At 57.7% G+C, this 17,780-nt stretch overlaps 1 protein-coding gene across 1 annotated transcript in view; it reads right to left on the bottom strand.

Moving 5' to 3' along the window:
- Window positions 1-232: 232 nt before the first annotated feature.
- Window positions 233-17,780, bottom strand: part of DYNC1H1 (dynein cytoplasmic 1 heavy chain 1) — a 68,519-nt gene continuing 50,971 nt past the window's right edge. Inside the window, exons 44-78 of the mRNA XM_080684769.1 lie at window positions 16,534-16,667; window positions 16,048-16,162; window positions 15,792-15,953; window positions 15,493-15,707; window positions 15,191-15,395; window positions 14,027-14,200; window positions 13,812-13,931; window positions 13,487-13,607; window positions 12,277-12,472; window positions 11,764-11,881; window positions 11,468-11,683; window positions 10,676-10,888; window positions 10,446-10,573; window positions 8,710-8,863; window positions 8,083-8,229; window positions 7,842-7,992; window positions 7,460-7,713; window positions 7,239-7,373; window positions 7,064-7,158; window positions 6,752-6,926; window positions 6,519-6,594; window positions 5,812-5,972; window positions 5,611-5,722; window positions 5,447-5,507; window positions 5,240-5,363; window positions 5,018-5,131; window positions 3,985-4,155; window positions 3,586-3,803; window positions 3,396-3,499; window positions 2,609-2,820; window positions 2,102-2,255; window positions 1,394-1,536; window positions 1,090-1,258; window positions 796-923; window positions 233-590 (exon numbers count right to left, since the gene is read on the bottom strand). Of these exons, the coding sequence (XP_080540895.1) occupies window positions 462-590; window positions 796-923; window positions 1,090-1,258; window positions 1,394-1,536; window positions 2,102-2,255; window positions 2,609-2,820; window positions 3,396-3,499; window positions 3,586-3,803; window positions 3,985-4,155; window positions 5,018-5,131; window positions 5,240-5,363; window positions 5,447-5,507; window positions 5,611-5,722; window positions 5,812-5,972; window positions 6,519-6,594; window positions 6,752-6,926; window positions 7,064-7,158; window positions 7,239-7,373; window positions 7,460-7,713; window positions 7,842-7,992; window positions 8,083-8,229; window positions 8,710-8,863; window positions 10,446-10,573; window positions 10,676-10,888; window positions 11,468-11,683; window positions 11,764-11,881; window positions 12,277-12,472; window positions 13,487-13,607; window positions 13,812-13,931; window positions 14,027-14,200; window positions 15,191-15,395; window positions 15,493-15,707; window positions 15,792-15,953; window positions 16,048-16,162; window positions 16,534-16,667 (5,304 nt within the window). The 3' untranslated portion in view covers window positions 233-461. The remainder of the gene's footprint in view (window positions 591-795; window positions 924-1,089; window positions 1,259-1,393; window positions 1,537-2,101; window positions 2,256-2,608; window positions 2,821-3,395; window positions 3,500-3,585; window positions 3,804-3,984; window positions 4,156-5,017; window positions 5,132-5,239; window positions 5,364-5,446; window positions 5,508-5,610; window positions 5,723-5,811; window positions 5,973-6,518; window positions 6,595-6,751; window positions 6,927-7,063; window positions 7,159-7,238; window positions 7,374-7,459; window positions 7,714-7,841; window positions 7,993-8,082; window positions 8,230-8,709; window positions 8,864-10,445; window positions 10,574-10,675; window positions 10,889-11,467; window positions 11,684-11,763; window positions 11,882-12,276; window positions 12,473-13,486; window positions 13,608-13,811; window positions 13,932-14,026; window positions 14,201-15,190; window positions 15,396-15,492; window positions 15,708-15,791; window positions 15,954-16,047; window positions 16,163-16,533; window positions 16,668-17,780) is intronic.

Genomic DNA, 17,780 nt, shown 5'->3' with positions numbered 1-17,780 from the left:
CCCGCAACCTGGGCATGTGCCCTGACCGTGACCTCCTGGTTCATAGGTTGATCTCAACCACTGAGCCCTGCTGGCCAGGCTCAGGTATCGGTTATTGATCCAGGACCCCTGGCTGCTCGGTGTCCCGAGGGGTTCCTACCCAGGCTTGTAATTCAGCAGCCGCAGCAGAGCTCACCGAGCGCCCGTGGCCCAGTGCCCGCGGCGTGCTGAGACGGAAGAGGCGGGAGCCGGGTCATGCTTAGTGTTTTATTTAATAAAACAAGCCATGCCATCGACCCTCAGGACACGTGCCTGGGCCCGTCCACCTCACCTCCCACAGTCCTGACCATCTGTCCTCACGCTCCTCTAGCCTCAAACCAACGACTTGGCTTTGACAAGTGCATGCCTTTCGAAGGTTTTAAGAATGAGTACGTGTTAAATATTGCATCTTCCCCTACAGACGGGGAGCTGGGAAATGTCGCTCACTCCGTGCACAGGACGGCGACCCCACGCTCGTAGAAGCTGCGAGGGTCTTCCTTGGTGGCGATTTCAAAGTCCACCGTGAAGATGAGGTCTGCCCGGGTGAAGTTCAGGTAGACAGGTAAGGTCACCTGCGAGGAAAGGCGGGGTCAGTGCTGACGGAGGGAGAGGCAGGAGACGGCTGCAGAGGCCGAGGGCCTTCCTGAGGGAGTGGGGGCTCCTCCTGGACGGCTGACCAGGCGCAGGTCCCGCTCCCGGGGTGGACAGGGGAGATGACTTCGCTCTGGTTACGGGGTCGTGTCTCCCCGACCACAAAGGCCAGGAGGTGCCACCTACCACGTTAGCCTTTTTCTCCGCGTTGGTCTGCTTGACCCAGCGCAGCTGTGTGAGAGGCAGGACTGTGGAGATGGCGTTGGAGAGCGAGAGCTTGTTGTTGCTGCACGTGGCTCCCTGCAGCTTCAAACCTGGAGGAAGGACCAGCCCATGAAGAGTGGGAACAGTCCGAGAACCCATGGCTGGGGTGCTCGGGGCTAAACCACGGCCCAGCTCAAGCTCCTGGCCCTCTGACCACCTTCAACACATTTGGGAGCGACACGTGCCCAGCTTCTGTGCTTGGGACCCTCAACTCACCCGTGACCCCAAAGCTGCAGGCGTCCAGGGTGGTGTTCTGCAAAGAGGTGACATTGACCTCCAGGCAGAGCTCCTCCAGGGACCAGCTGTTGGCCTGGGCCACATACTGCCTGGTGGCGGTGATGTACGCCTCGGGCACAAACAGGCCACCCAGACACACGTGGATGTTCTGTGGGGAGAAGCAGCCCTGGTGAGGAGCATGCCCCACGCATCCTCCCGGGTCAGAGCGGGGCCTCTGCTTGCCCCCTCCGCCTCCCACCCGCTGCTGCCACCCCTCCCCCAGCCTCAGGAGCGCTGTCACCACCTTCAGCTCCTTGGCGCCGCCAGACGCAGCCGCCAGAGAAATATTCTGTAGCTGTTTGATCCTCTCGCTGAAGTCGGACACCCACTGGATGACGGTCATGCCCGCAGGTACTGTGTAGTGGGACCAGCTGCGTGGCAAGATCCCTGCAAGGAGACCCAGGCTGCCGGCATCAGTTCCCACAATCCCCCAGCACGGACTGGGCCAACCTGCTGGCACTCACGTGGGTCCCCGAGTGGGTCCAGAGGCACAACTCCACCCCTATCCCCAGCTGCACTACGTGCGCCCTGGCCAGGGCTCCGCCTGCTCACCAGCATTTCAGTGGACCTGAGGGTGCGTGTCTGGAGGACCCGACACCACAGTCACAGCCTCTAACCCACCGCTCTGCCTGGAGGGCCTCTGGTGATTCGGGCTCTTGGGGTTGCTGGGAGACACCTGGGCTGCCCTGCGTCTTTACACCCATGGCACCACCACTTTTTCTCTGTCCTGCCCCCACCCCTATATACTGTGGAAGTTGCATAAAGCTTTTAGTTAATGTTCAACGGACCAGCATAAAAGGAAAACAAATGCCTTCGGCCTGCCTTCCTAAGGCTGCCCAAGTGAAGGGGCCCAGCGGCCGGAGAAGCCGGCGCAGAGGACGTGGTGCGAGACCTGGGGGGACCCGCCGACGCTCTGAGCACAGAGGCCCGACGCCCGGCTCCCTGAGCACACCTTTCACCAGCTCGTTTATGAGCGTGCGCAGGTAGTTGGTCTGCTTCTTCTTCCCTTCGCACACTTGGACGACGTCAGCGAGATCCTGGCGGACATCCTGCAGTAACTTGGCGCCCATCTTCACTTCTCTCTCGAAGAATCGGAACAGAGGGTCCTAAGGTTGTTCGCACCGAAGGCAGAGAGAAGGGAAGAGGGTTCAGAAGAGGATCCTCCCCGATAACCAGCCCCAGGACCCACAGCACCGTGCAGGTGCCCACGGCTGCCTGAGCACGATCTGGGCCCGACCTCCATGACGCTGGTTGGACCTGACGGTCCTACTGACAGGCAGCAGCCCGGACCCCAGCTCCTGGGGGATGGACAGCCTTCGGGACTCGCAGTTTAGTGAGGGCAGCCCTCCTGTCTGGCTTGGGCGAGAGCCTCTGAGACAGCACTGAGCACAGTCTACCACCCGGCTAAGAGCATCGCGAGCCCCTGGACTCGGGTGGCCTCGCCCCTCCCGCCAGCCACCTTGATGTTGTCCACCGTCCGCTTGAGATGGCTCAGCGTCTGGGGGATGAGGTGCAGCCAGTTGGAGGCAGTGGTGTGCAGCGTCCTCATCCAGGCGGGGCGCCCGTCGGACGTGGAGTCCGCCCGCGCCTTCTTCTCGGTCTCTGCGTAGGCCAGGTCGTCCTCGTCCTCCAGCATCTGCATCTTCAGCATCTTGCTGATCATGTCCACGCCTGGGCCACCGTCCCAGCAGCGGAGGGGGCAGCGAGGCAACAGGGAGAGCAGAGAAGAAAGGACTTCAATGTGAGGCCACAGAGAGAGTTACCCACAGGGCGTGCAGGAGGCAGCCCGTCCATGTTGCACCCTCACATTGATGTTTCTTTCTCCTTCTCTCTAAAAATTAATTAAAAACCAACCGCCCTCCCCAAAACAGATGGCTGGCCCCCAGCAGCCAGTCTGAGTCCGGAGGTGTGGGGTGGACCTGGGAACCTTCCTTTCTAAGAATGTGCAGGGGAGGGTCATGCTGGTCTGGGGACCACCCTTTGAGAACCACTTTGAGAAATATCTGGCAAGGTAAAAGAAAAAGTCCTAAAAAACATTCCAGTAAGAGATGGACGGTTTAAAAACATCACTTAATACCAGGTACTTGCCAAGTCTCAGACGACAGGATGAAATGATTGCTGAATGAGGAATCACCCCCTCACGTGCACAGACACAGCCTGCCCGGCCGCCTGAGCGGCAGGACTCTGCGGGGTGCAGTCGCTGCCCCCGGAGCAGGGGTGGGCGCCTGAGGAGCCCGGGCACTCACCCTGGGTGGTCAGGAGGACTCTCTCGGCGTTGTTGGGCAGGCCCAGCCAGGAGGGCGTCTGGGTGTCGGGGAGCAGCTCCACCCACTGCACGAACTCCTCTCGCCTGGAAAGCCAGCACAGGGAACACGCCGTCACGCGTGACGGGGAACCGCCTGGTGCCCTGACCATGCGGGCAGGGAGCGGCCGTACCTGATGCCATCCGGCATTTGGATGTCTTTGTGCCCGTCGACCTTGCAGGCCAGCTTGAACTCGCTGTCGAAACTCTTCGTGGTGAACAGGCGCTCCAGGAAGGTGTTGAGCAGACGCTGGTCAAACTCGTTGTCCACGCGCCCGCCGTAGATGGACTGGGCCATCAAGGTCTTCAGCGCGGACCAGGGGATCTTGTCCGGCGAGATGTTCTGCCGCCCCTGGGCGAGCAAAGGCTGGTCGGTAGGGGGTGGGGCACGCCCTGGGTCCCCGTCTCCAGGGTCCGTCCTCACACTCACACCTAACAGCTCCTTGGTGCTGCCCACTGTGTTTCTGAGCTGCCATCACAACCGGGAGTTTCTAGGCCTCCCCGCCCTCCGACAAGGCACAGCCCACACTTGCCTTTGCCGTGTCGTCCAGCCACGTGTCCACGGTGTCGCAGGCCGACCGCAGGTCAGACTCCCCAAACTCGTACTTCTTTGACCAGCCCAGGGGAGCATACCGTAAGCGTTCCTGGATGATGGCGTGGAACCAGGCCAGCAGGAAGTACAAGCGAGCACGCTCGTTGGGAGACTGCGGGAGGAAAGTTACCAGGGCCAGGTCACCAGAGAGCAGCCCCTTTCGGTCTAGGAAAGCAGCGCTGATCCTCGTGGGAACCGAGGCTTTGAAAAGAGCTTCCCACATCCGAACACCGAACCACCGTGAGCTGCAGGGCTTACTATGCGGCAAGTTAACACCAACGTGAGGTGTGGTTGGTGACACTGCTGAGATAGGTGATTCAGCCCACAAGTGACGCGGAAGACGATGCTCTACAAGTGTCCGAAAGGTGTGTACTGGCACAACATACAACACAGCTGGCCTCCAACTACGTGGGTTTGGACTGCACGGGTCGACTTACACGTGGACTTGTTTTCAAAAAATAGACAAGTCAGCTCTTTCTATTGTTGGGTTTTGCACCCCCAGATGTGGAGGGCTGATTATATGCATTGTTCTGCGCCATGTACATAGGGGACTGGAGTAGCATGGAATTTACTATCCACCGGAACCCTGGAACCAACCCATGGACACTGACTGCAAAGGTTTTTGGGGAGTCAAAGGTTACACGTGGGTTTTTGATTACAGAGGTCACATTGTTCCAGGGTCAACTGCAGCATTAAGAATGCCCTCCTGCCCACATCCTCGGGGCGCCCATGACGGGAGCAATGGATTCCCCAACATCTGGGATACAAATCTGGGTTCCAGAACTTTACTGTGGGCGGGTCACAGCCCTGCCCCAGACCCTGAGTGCATGGACCTTTCAACCTTTTACCTCATGTCACTTTGCCTGCAGTTAGGAAACCACCTGCATGACGGGCCCTTCTGGGGAGCATGGAGGCTGTGCCTGAATTCGGAGAGGGGCCTGCCTTTGGCTAAGACGGACCAATGCGGGCTTCACCTTGCATATCCGCGAGACGGGGATGCTGCTGAACGTCCTCAGCATGTTGGCCTTCACCCCCGGGGGCGGCTCAAATACGAAGATGCGGCCGGCTCGGAGCAGGTTCACGGGCACCTGAGAAGACGGGGGCCTGTCACCGCTCTGGTGTGCTGGGCGCTGTGGCTCAGGTACCCACACCCCACCTGGGCAGAGATGTCCACCAGCGTCTCACCCTGCGCCCACCTTGGGATTGATCTCCATGGTGAGGAAGAGCCGGAAGCAGGCGTGCGGCTGCAGGGAATGCAGCTTCTTCTCGAGCTGCATCAGCCACCCCGGGGCCAGGTGTACGTTCTTCAGCATCACCCACCTGCAGGCAGAGCGAGAGCCGCCACGCTCAGTCTCCCGTCAGCCCCTGGAGCCCGGCGTCCTGAACAAGCACAACAGGCCTACCTGCCCGACTTTACTGCCGTGTTGATCGCCTTGTCTGCTTGGTTGAAGCCTTCTGCTGAGCCTGGGGCCAGAAGCTGAGTCAGCACGCAGGCCGCAGGCGGGCGCTCTGTGGGGCTTCCGCCCAGAATGTGATCAGGCACCCACCCCCGCACCCTCACCCTTACCGATCGCGATGGACGTGATCTGCGTGTTCTGCTCGGCCGCCAGGTCTTCCACGTGCCCGCTGGCATCATAACCAGGCACGGAGCACATGAGGACAGGCGTGTTCGGCTTTACCTGCAGATGAAGAAGTTGGGATTCAGCTCGGGCGTCCAGCGGACAGCGTGGCCCCGTGCGGAGGAGGAGAGCCCTGTGACGAGGCCCACCTCCGTGTCCACGATGTGCGTCAGGTCGAGCGGCTGCTCCATGATGGACATGAAGGACTCCCCGAGATTCGTGGAGACAAACACATGGGCCATGGCCAGTAGGCGGTCGGGGCGGAAAGCCTGGATCAGGAGCAGGCGGTGGATGGCTTGCCCGATGGGCGCTGAAACGAGGCCGTGCGAAGGGTTGGAGTTGGTGACAGCACTGACTGAGCTGACCCCCTGCCTGGACTTTCTCGGGAGGAGTTTCTAATCAGCAAACACTTGGCCCCTCGGAAGTCAGGACACGCCGCTGGTCCCCTCTGCTCAGGAGAACCGCCCCGTCCTGGGTCCTCAGTGAGCCCCTGGATACATGTAGGATTTTAAATGACCCACTGTACCCGATCACTGGGTAGACAGGACCCTGAATCCTCAGTCTACAGAACAGGGCAGTCGTCACCAGCCTACCCCGTAGCCTGTGGCCGGTGCTCATCCCCACCTCTAGGAGCCTGGCTGGCCACACACTGAGTAACAGCCTGTCTCCCCTCCGTGCTGGGCCAGGGCCTGCCTATCATTTCCTGTTGGGTCTTGAAGCATGAGGGGACAGGCATGAGCAAGGGTTTGCTCTCCCACCGCTAAGCTGACTGCTAAAGCTTCAGCACACACACTGCTCTCGGGAACCAGTGGCTGCGAAGCCCAGGAGGGAGACGCGGGGGCCTGACGGGGCTCACTTGCGGGGCTCTCTTCACTCCAGAGGTAGGGCACCGTCTGCTCGGGCGAGCTGCTGTCCAGCCAGATGCCAAATTGCTGTGGAGACAACAGTGGGAGCGTCACCGTGAGCAGAGCCGTGTTCGTGGGCACGGTGCCCTGGACCAGACGTTTGACACAGGCGCACAAGCAGGAGGCTCTGGTTTGCACAACACACTCCTAGTGCGTCTCCCGGAGAGAGAACGTTAGCACCCACCTCGTCAGCCTGAACCTTGGCGATCAGGTCTCTGAACGCAGGGAGGCAGCTCAGCCTCACAACGGCTTCCGCCTGCTCCACAGTCAGGCCCTGGATGGTGGGTGTGGAGCCGGCCGTCAGCACGATCTCCTTCCCTCTCAGGAAGTGCTGGAACTCCGCATCGTAGGTGGGCTCCCTGCAAAGGGTGGTGGGCTAAGTAGGTGTCTTAGACTCCACTGTCACGATGAGAGCCGCCATGACTGACAGGACAGTGCCCGCAGGCGACCTATAAAACCTGCCGCCCAGGATGGAGTGGGCTGGCGCCGCCCTTACCCGAGGGTGCCCTTCAGCTTGATCCTGGCCAGCAGCATGGCGAAGGTGATGTGGTCCTGGTGCAGCATGCCCCTGGCCACCCGGTTGAACGCCACCTGGGGGCCAAAGCAGGAAATGCTGCTGCTCAGGCGCCCCCTCTGCCCGCCCCACCCCGCCCGACAGCCAGCGGCCGCACCTGGAAGAGGTCCTTGGTGATGATGGAGAGGCGCTGCGTGTGGTCCGTGATGCCCTTCAGGTTGGGGTTCTCGTACAGGACGTTGTGGTAGATGTCCAGGAAGAACTGCAGCGAGTACTGGTACAGGAAGTGTATCTGCCCAGGAGGGGACACGGCTGTCAGCACCCACCCGGCACCACGTGCCCTCGCCCGGCCAAAGCCCATTCCTGCCGCGTGGTCACCTGCTTCAGGGACTCCATGGTGAAGTAGATGCTGCTGCAGGCAGTGGACAGCGGCAGGTACTGCTGGGACACCGTCTCCACCTCCTGCATCACAATGTCGGTCTCCTCGACCTTGCGCGTCACCTCGGCGGCCTCCCGCTTGAGGTTCTCCAGCGTCGTGATGATGGTGTCGTCGTCCAGGATGCGCCCCTTCACCTCGTTGAGCGCCTGCAGCAGGGACTTCTCCAGCTGCCGCAGGCGGAGCTGGAACTCCCCTGGAACAACCGACGCCGGGGTCTGCGGCAGCGCTCCCTTGCTAAGGGGTGCGCTCTGAGAGCCCGGCGCACGCCTGAAACATCGGCCCCTCGAAGCCCAGCCCACCCAGCCCCACCCAGAAACGTACCTTGGAGCTTAAGAAGGTCGGAGCGTTTCTCGTCCACGTCAGGTCTTTCTGCTTTGAGCACCTCGTTGAGACACTGGCTCTGTAAACTGCTGCGGGTGACGGTGAAGTTGACGAAGGTGACCCGGGAGCAGAGGTCTGGAGGGAACTCCACCTGCAGGAAGGGGTAATGGGACCATCTGCTTTGGTGCGTCAGCCTCGACCCAACATGCCATTTTCCTACGGGCAGGGCCTCGCTCCTTACGGTTGGATCGCGGGTGGACAGGAAGATGACGAATGAGGGGGACAGGTCAATGTCCTGGTCCCCAAGGGTGATCAGCACTCTCCCTCCCGTGCGCCGCACCTCGCGGTTCAGCACCGGATTCAACACCGGGTCGTAGCTTTCCACATCCTGCAGACACACATGCAGTTGGCCGGGGTGAGTACTGTGTGTGCCCAGGTAAGGGTGCATCGACAGACGTCCTGCTCCGGGTAAGCACACCTTCCCAGCGCACCAGCCATTCAGACCAGCACTGGCAATACGGCAGCCAGAGCCACAGTGGCTGCTTTAAAAAACCCTCCGTCTCTTAGTCACGTTAGCCAGACGTGCCCATGACTGTCGGGCATCTCCGTCACTGCCAGGGACGGGTCCAGCTAAGTGGAATCTACGTGCAAGCACTGCTTTTATTGGGTGTGTTTTCTAACGGAACAACCTCTAAGCTTTTCCTGCTCTGCTCCAGGCAGGCTCACAAAGCTCACAACCTGGCCCTTGTACCACGTCCGTCAGGTGTATCTCACATGGACTTTCTGTGTTTGAAACAACTAAACGTCGCCCTGAAAGGAGGACTGCTCTCTCGGAAGCAGGGTGTGAGGAGCTCAGAGGCGCGCAGACCTGGACCAGCAGCGGGTTCCCGAACCGCAGCGCGCTCTCCAGGTTCTTCCTGAAGGCGTCGTCCAGGAAGCTGGTCCGCGTGATCTTGCGGTCCTTGTACTCGTTCATGATGAACTCCGTGGCCTGTCCCGAGGGGTCGATGATCAGCGGGTACCTGAGGACAAGGCGGAGGAGCCCGTCAGGGAAGGCAACAGGAAGGACAAGAACATGGGGGGGAGGGGCCGAGCCTGACAAGGCAGGTGGAGAGGCTACTGCCGCTCAGGTGTGGTTTGCAAATACTAATGACCATCGTGACCGAACGGAGATGCTGAGCAGGGCTGAAGTGAAACCCCTCTCTCAGCGGAGCACACGGCAGAATGACTGTTCCGCGTACTAGTCACGGCCCTTCATGGGTAGGAACGTCAGTGCTACGGCTGCACCTGTCAGCAATAATCCCATCAGGCATGTTCTCACACCCGTTTTTATAAATGAGGAACAAAGAGGCTAAAATCTGTTCAGGGTCACACAGCCAATTAAGACAAAGTTTAAAACGTAATATACACACACGCTTCTATAAAGCTCAGAAGCTACAAAGAGTGAGAAAAATCCCCCCGTGGCCCCCAGTTTCTGGTCGGTCTGTGTGGAGAAGGTTTAGGCGTTTATAGATGTGTGTGTCCAAGGGGGAGTGCACCCCCTGCTCAGCACCTGGCCTCACTCCGTCTGCCGAGCCCCCTTGGTGCATGCACGGCTCTGTGTGGACAGCGGACTGGCGAGGATCCCCGGCCTCCCCGTGCACAGGCCTAATGAGGGCACCTGTCGCACCCCACCTTCCGCTGGCACACTCTGGCCCCACGTGCCAGCTATCGAATCAGTGCCTAGAAGTGTGCGTGCTTTCCATGAGATGGATCCAGCTCCACACACCACCGACGGAGCAATACTCTCGCCAGTACCACCAGGCAAGATGCTCATCTGCTCATGGGACCTGAGGGTTTGCTCCTGAACTCCAACACTGGCAGAGTCCCATGGTCTGTGTCCCTGGAACAGTGGCACACAGCAAGGGCTGACAGGCTCCGACACACTCAGGTGAGGTTAAAAATAAACCTGAGGACAAGGCTTAAAAAAACCAACCCGGGCCGGTGTGGCTCGGTTGGGTGGTGTCCGGTACCACAGAAGGTTGCCAGTTTGATTCCCAGTTAGGGTACATGTCTGGGTTACAGACTCGATAGATGTTTAGTGCTCTCACATTGATGTTTCTCTCTCTCTCTCTCTCTCTCTCTCTCGCTAAAAATCGATTTAAAAGTCTTTAAAAAGAAAACAGCAAGGACACCGGGTGTGAGCGCTGCTGCAGAGGGCCGAGCCCGAGAGCTGGGTGTCATCACGGTCCGTCCCGAGGATTCTGTGACGGGCAGTGTCTAGCCCACCTTCGTGGAGTCACGGTCCATGTCTCACTCGGGCAGCAATTTCCCCTGGAACACTACTTCAAGCTGAATATTTTTAGTTCTAACATCTCAAGAGGGTCTGGTCTGTTTAATGTCCACCCCGACAGACAACTCGGCCATTCGGTTTCAAAAGGTTAGAGCAGAAACGGTCACTGCAGAGCGATTCAGATGCTGAAACCGAAGAGGAGGACATGCCCCCTCCATCGGAGGTGAGCACAGACCGGTCAGCACTGCCTACCCACGGCCACCGTCCTGTCCACCCTTCCCACGGAGGAGTATTGGAAATGGGGTCTGCACACCACCTGGCAACCGGCATACCTGTTGAAGCGTTTGAGCATGATGGCGTTTTCTGTGCACAGGTCGTCGGCAGGCAAGGAGCTGGCCTGCCAGCGGAGACGCTCATCAGCATTGGAAAGGTACTCCGTCCTGGCGATGTCTGTGCGGAACTGAGGGGCAGGGCGGTTAGCGCTCCTCGCCTGCACGCTGCTGGGTGGGGCCAGTTTCCTGGACCCCGTTAGGCTCGCCCCCAGAAGCTCCTGGGACTGTACCTGGATATTGGCCTGCTGCAGGTGATGGGACCACGTGGTGAACAGGTTCTGCCGCATCTGCTGGTCGAAGTAACCCGCGTAAGCAATGAATGCCGCCGACAGGAGACAGTCCCCAGCAATGGTCGACATCTGGTTTTTGAAGGTTTCACTTGTTTTTTCCCAGCGTTCGCGTTCAGCAGACAGACTCTTCAGAAGGGCAGTGCTCCGGTTTACCTAGAGGACAAGCAGCAGGGTCTACACAGGAAGTGCACGCCGTTCCCCACACTGCAGGCTTGGGGGCGGCAATACAAACAGGCTCCAGGTCACAGCCCGAAGGAGACGGGCGTATCAGCCCATGCGTGAGCAGAGATGGGGCAGGAAGAAGGAAGGTGGAAGGGACAGCTAGGAAAGGGCTGGCCTGCAGGGAAGATGCGGGGCAGAGATTAGAGTATTCTGAGGACTCAGGGCGGGTGTGAGCAATGATGGGGACACAGTGGATGGGAGGCCCTGACAAGGTGGCCCTCGGTGACTGGAGAACAAACAGGTTTGGGGCTGGGGGGAGGTGCCCTGGCTTTAGCCCGCCCAGGGGCATCTATCTAAATGCCACTCAGCGTCCCCAGCATCATCTCAGCCACGACAGAGCTAACTCGCCGAGACAAAGGAGGTGCATGCAGCACATGTTCATGGGTGTTGACTCTGCCCCTGCCAAGTGAGGCCAGCAAGCACCGCATGTTAACGCCAAGAGACAGAATCCGGGGGGGGGGGGGGGGGGGCGGGGCGGGGCAGAAAGGGCGCGGGTCCCCGAGGACTTACTTTCGCCTCCACAGCGGCCAGGTCAGCTTTGATGGCCTGGGCCTCGGAGATGAGCACCGCGTACTCCTCCTTGTAGCGGGCGATGCTGGCCTCCAGGTCCCGGATCATCTGCTCCACCTCGTTGGCCTTCTGCTGGTTGTCCTTGGCGTCGTCCTCCAGCTTCTGCAGCTCGTTGCGCAGAGGCTCCACGCGCTTCAGCATGTCTGCGTAGTTGAGCTGAGGAGGGCGGACGGAACGCTTATTCACAAGCAACGGCACAGGAGGTCACCGCGCACGGGAGCTCCCGGGCTCCTTACCTGTGCGATGGCCCACTTCACCATCGGCCCGCAGGCCAGGGAAGCCCGGTTCACAATTTCATAGTTGTAGCTCGGGTTGGACATGTAGTTCTTCTTCATCTTCTCCCTTATGGCATCACTGCAACAGAGGAGGTGTGCTGCTAAGGACGTGCCAGGCAAAGTGAAGCAGAGCTCTTAGGAAATCCAAAGGGAATGGCCAGTTCCCATCTGCTGCCCCAGTGACCACGGAGGATGAGCCACTCCGACCCTCGTTCTAGGTGACAGTGGATGCTGCTGCTGAGGACTCTGACCTTTGGCCTCTCGCCTCCCTGACAGGAGATAGGCTGGGGCCAGCTCTGCAGCCGGGCTTGGCTCGCAGGGGTGAAGGGACCACAAACCCCGGCAGGAACGTGGGGAAAACCTGACTCCTGTGGGTGGAAGTGGCCTGGAAAGGCAGCTCTGTGACGAACACAACTTACGCCAGAGACAACAGCACCCCGACACCCGCAGTTCCCTTGGGCCCGCGCCGCTCACCTGATCTCCTCGGCAGAGAAGTTCACGATGGTGGGGATGAAGTTCTCCCGCATGATGATGGAGCGGATCTGCTTCCAGTCCGTGGTGCTCTCGCCCAGCAGCAGACAGATGGACTCGAGCGCCAGCTTCACGGCGGCAGGGGGGTTGGCCATGGACCGCACCTCCACCAGGTGCTGCTTCTTTATCGACTTCACGGCTGAGCGCGGTGGAGGCGGAAGAGGTTTGGGGGGAGAAGACAGCATGGCAGTGAGAAGGGAGCAAACCACAGCCAGACGCTTTGGCTCCAAGCAGAACAGGACAACTGCTCAGGAACAGCTGAGTTTCTGTCCTTAAACCCCAGAACAGCTTCAGCAGCCGGTCTCTTAAACAGTCGTGGAGAGCTTACTGAACTAGCACGAACTGCAACACTGTATGAAGAGCAGGCTCTCACCTTTAAAACTGCCTCACGAAGGACTGGAACTATTTTAAAACAGTTTTTAAACGTAATGTAACTGCATTTCATACAGTCTAAACCAAGAGGCTTTTGACCGGCTAGTCTAGAAGCTGTCTGACTGGCTGCGTGAGGCCATGGACCCACAGGCCTAAGAAATGGTCAGTGCCTTCCACACGCTGAAAGGCAGTTTTCCAGCCTGAACTTGATTTAAAACACTTTTTAAGCGATTGATTACTCAGCAGATGAGAACTAAATTAAAGTCTCGCCTACGTCCAACTGTGAGTAAAAATGGATAGTTTGGATGGTGCCTGTTAGTTTCTCTTGTGGTGTGATGTGGAGACGACATATAACGAGTTACTGGAAAGGAGTTCAATGTGAGCGAGCAGGCAGGGGGCACAGAGGTGAGGCCACTCCTAATTACTGTGCAGACTGTCAACAAAGCAGTCTGCCCCACGGCAGCCGTGGCTCACAGGGCACGAGCCATGGTGGAAGGAATGGGAGGCACGGTGGTCACCACTTAAATCAGCAGCCACCGGCCCCGACCAGAGCACTCTCACACATGACCACAAGAGGGCAACACGGCACACTTCAGAGTATTTTTTGCTGAAATTCAAGCCAGAATTACAAATAGCCTATTTAAGTAATCTCCAGATTTTTAGGAAGTTTGTATCAGCATGAAGCTTGCTTTGTCAGTTTTCTCATGAGAAGGGCTTTGCTAAGGCGGAAGCAGCCTAGCTGTACGGGAACGTTGCCTTAAGGGCCGAAGACAGCCCATACCGTTCTGGGCCTCGATGACGGCGGGCTCCACCTTGTCCAGATCTTCCTTGACGCTCATCTGCTTGTCTGCGATGACCTCCTGCTGCTTGTGCAGCTGCTCCTGGATTTCCTGGCTCATGACCTGGAAGGGAAGGCCGGCTCAGCGCTGGACTACGGATGGGTAACCTGCTGAGTGGCTCCTAGAGCCGCACTCCTCACCCTGCCCCAAGCACCACCACCCCTTAACCTGTTAAACCCCGAAAGCCACCTCAGTCAGTTTCCGCCCTTCTCGGAGACTGAAAACGCCCGACTCACGAGGGCTGCAGATCCTGAAATGAAAACTCACCTTTTTCTTTTCGGCCTCTTGCTGGTCCTTCACCATCTTCTTCAGCTTGTCATTGGCCGCCGCATTCTTCACCTCCAGCTCTTGGCTCTTTATCCTCAAGTCACGACGCAGCTCTTCGACCTGAAACACAAGTCCACGCCAGGCGGGAGCACGTGGGTAACTACTTAGAGGCCCTCACTGCTGTGCCCCGTGTAGCGTGGCTGTGCGGCGAGTACCTGGTCGACAGTCTCCTTGATCTTCCTGAGCCCGACGTTCAAGTGCATCTGCTGCTCCTCCAGCTCGCTCCGCTTCTCGTGGAACAGGTTGGCGTAGTGGTTGATGAAGTCCAGGTAGTGGCGAGGCGTGATGGCCATCGTCCTCCCGCCCCGCTTGGCGAGCCGAGCATTAGCCTTTTAGAAAATAAAGTTAAACCTTTCACTCTTCAGGGCGTTCTCTGCGATTTAACCTCAAAAGCTTCTCCAGTTCTGCCTGTTGGCCACGGTGTGACACATGGCATGTACCCAGCCCTCAGGGGCCACAACACTTGAGCTGGGGCCTTGGCTCAGCCTCCTGCGAGGTCTTGAAAGCCCCTGAAGCCTAAGCTTTCTCCTCAAGCTCCTCTAAGACAGGAAGGGGATTCTGACAACCTCAGACGTGCTTCCTGAGGCGGGTCATGGCGGTGTAGTCGCTATGGAACTACAAACGGGATTGCTACGGCTAGTGATGCCGCCTCCGCCGCCCACTGCTTGCTTTCTGTGGACACCACCACGAGAGCCAGCCCTGGGCAAGGCAGCACCGGCTCCCTGTCACCACGCTGCCCCTCTGCCAGAGGGGGATGTGTGACGCACAGCGGCGGGACCTGCGGCCAGCAGGAAGCCAGGGCTGGACGGCATTCTGGAAGCCATGGAGGTGCCCGCAGGTGTGATGGGGGTGTGGAGGGCTGGGCAGTGGCCGCCAGAACCCCCACAAGCTCAGAGTAGTTGTTACAGGCTTTTCAGGTGGAAGCGGACTGGACGCTTCTACCAGAGTCAGGAGCAAGGTGAGCAGCCAGGCCCAGGGAAGCCCTGCCACCGCAGGTTCCTGTGCAGGAAGCGGGGGGCACAGCACGCCCATCCGTCTGCACGGGAACTGGGGGCTTCTGTGCTACAAGAGCAGAGCCAGAGACCCGTCTGGCCCTTTACAGAAACAGCGTGCGGATCCCTGGGCGAGGAGGGCTCAGGCCCGGACACAGGGCGTCAGTGAGCACAGGAGAGAACACTTCAGGTAGAATCGGGGGCGGGAAAGGGCGGTGACAAGGAGATGTCGGCAGAGGCCAGGAAGCAGAAGAGCAGGGTATCTCTGTTGCAGGTGACGGCACAGGGGCAACCACGAAGTGCCATAGGGCCCGCTCTGTGACCCACCTGGTGAAGAGTCTGGTGGACAAACACACAGCTGTTCACGATGGCCTCCCGGTGTGACGGTGGCTGTGGCAGCTTGTCATACACGACCGGCATGTAGTCGGGCACAATGTAATTCGGCTTCTCCAGGTCCATCTTGCTGGTGAACTCTTTGCCAACTTGATAGAGTGCTTCCGTGGACCAGTCCCCAAACCAGTTCAACACACACCTGCGGAAATGCCCGAGCCTCAGACAGCGGCCACGGCAGGGTTTGCCCCTGGAGGGAAACCCATGTGCTGACCCAGAGCTGAGCGCAGACCGTGTACCTGTTGAAAAGAGCCGGGGACGTGGCCGCGCGGTCCTTGAGTCCCTCTGAGGATGGGTTCATGGTGAAGACGACGTGGAGGTTGCGGATGACCTGGCTGGTGAACCACTTGTACAGCTCCTCGTGCGAGTCCAGCATCAGGCCCTCCTTCTGGGCCCCCTCTTTGCACTGGGTCATCAAGGTGGCGTACTCATCGCCTTCGAATAGACCAGGGACCTAGGAGATAAAGAGCACCATGCCCGACTGGTCCTGTTGACGCGACTATGGGACAGCCACCAGTGCAACAGGTCACTGCATCACCTCTCCATTGGCCAGAAGCGTATTCATTCGCTCCAGGAATCCAGAATCTAACACGTTGGATTCATCCATTATAAATGCTATCTTTTCATTTTTGCAGCCAGAACGTCTCAGCACTGTCCGAAGGTCTTCGTCAAAGTCTTCCCCCGTGTACTTCCTGTGGACCTGCGGGGGCAGCGGCGGGTTAGGCCCTCTCACCCCAGGAGCTCTGTGCAGGAACCAGAACCCCCTGCCGGATGAAGAGCCTACGGAGACCCACCTTGATCTGGTACACACTCAAACCGTTCATCCAAGCCACGAATCGGGACAGGGTGGTTTTTCCCGCTCCACTGACCCCAATCAGAAGCAAGTGGCCTTGAGGCTGGCGGAATATTCTGAAACGGTACCAGAAAGAATACATTTTAAGGCTTTATGCTGCATTCCCCTTTTGATACTCGTGTCCTGCACTTTTCTAGGATTCAGTCTACAACATTTCTAATGTGTTTTAACTTGAATTTGTTAAATAACAATTTAACATTTTTATTTGCCAGGTCCAGTGGGATGAAAAGATCAGCTGATGGAGGTCTGCTTAGCAGGCAAGTGTGGGACAGAAAAGCTGGACTCAGAAAGAAGGGGGGGTCCCTTGGCAGGGGGCACGGAGGTGGACTTGGGAGGGTCAGTCGGGAGAAGAGCACCAGTCCCTGTACCGATCCCCCGCCCCAGAGCAGCTCAGGTGGGTGGGGGGCTGTGACAACAAAAAGCCCACCGGTCGATCCTGAGCACGTGGTCCAGCACTTCGTTAAACAGGACCAGGGGAACGTCCAGCTCTTCTTCATAGAAGACTTTCAGCCTCGCTTTGACATAATCTCTCAACTCTTCTTGGTCTACTGGGATGTAATCCTGTAGAAAGAAGGTAAGACCCAAATTACTAAGAAGAAATGGTCTTAGTTATTATACCAAAGTCAATCATATTTCCATATTATTGAATGACCCTCTGTTAAAAATGCAGTAAAAGATGTCATTTACAACACAGCAAAGAAAAAATACAAGGTAACTGGGACCAGATCTGGAAACGGAGAATCTGCACAGAGAATGCTGACTCCCTGAAGACACGAGAAGACCTGTGTAAGTGTAGAGAACCACGGTCCTGCAGAAAAAGCCCCCGACCGTGCACAGGTCACATCCATCCACAGACAATCAATGGAATCCCAGCCGAAATCACAGCAGTGGGTGGCAGTTTTGCTACCACGTGACAAACCAATTCTAAATGACATTTGGAGAGGAGAGGCCCAAAGGGTCAGGACCGCCCTACAGAAGAGCCAGGGGTGAGGACCTAGACCATCAGACTTATCACTGTCACCAGGAGGATGTGATTTGCACACAGGAAGCGACAAACCGAGCAGTGGACAGGACGGAGCTCTGAAACAGACCCATGCACACGGGAAGTCCATTTTGATAGTGACACTGCAGAGTAGAGGTCATTCAACAAACAGTGCTGGGACCGTGGATGTTCACAGGAAAGAAAATGTGTCCATAGCTCACTCCATACACAAGCAAAACTACTGATGAATTATGGTTTAAATAGTATTTCTTTAAGAACATTTGTTTTTTGCCTAGCTGGTGTGGCTCAGTGGTTGAACTTCGACCTATGAACCAGGAGGTCCTGGTTCAATTCCCGGTCAGGGCACATGCCTGAGTTGTGGCTCGATCCCCAGTAGGGGGCATGCAAGAGGCAACTGATCAATGATACTCATTATTGCTGTTTCTTTCTCGCTTCTGCTCTAAAATCAATAAAAATATATTAAAAACAACAAAAAACATTTGTTTTTCAAAAAACACCGAAGAGTGAAAAGACAAGCCACTGGGAGGAGCTACTGCCTATAACTGAAGGATTAGCATCTCGAGTCTGGAAGTAAATAGGAGATTCTAGCACAAGCATGTCAAACTCCCCAGCCAATACAACGGTATGTAAGAAATGGTTTAACAAAAATTTTGTTAGCTTAATTTTTACAA

Source organism: Plecotus auritus, assembly GCF_963455305.1.
Source record: "Plecotus auritus genome assembly, chromosome: 1".
NCBI classification, from domain to species: domain Eukaryota; kingdom Metazoa; phylum Chordata; class Mammalia; order Chiroptera; family Vespertilionidae; genus Plecotus; species Plecotus auritus.
Note: the sequence above shows the minus strand (reverse complement) of the source record. Positions and strands in the feature narration are given on the sequence as shown.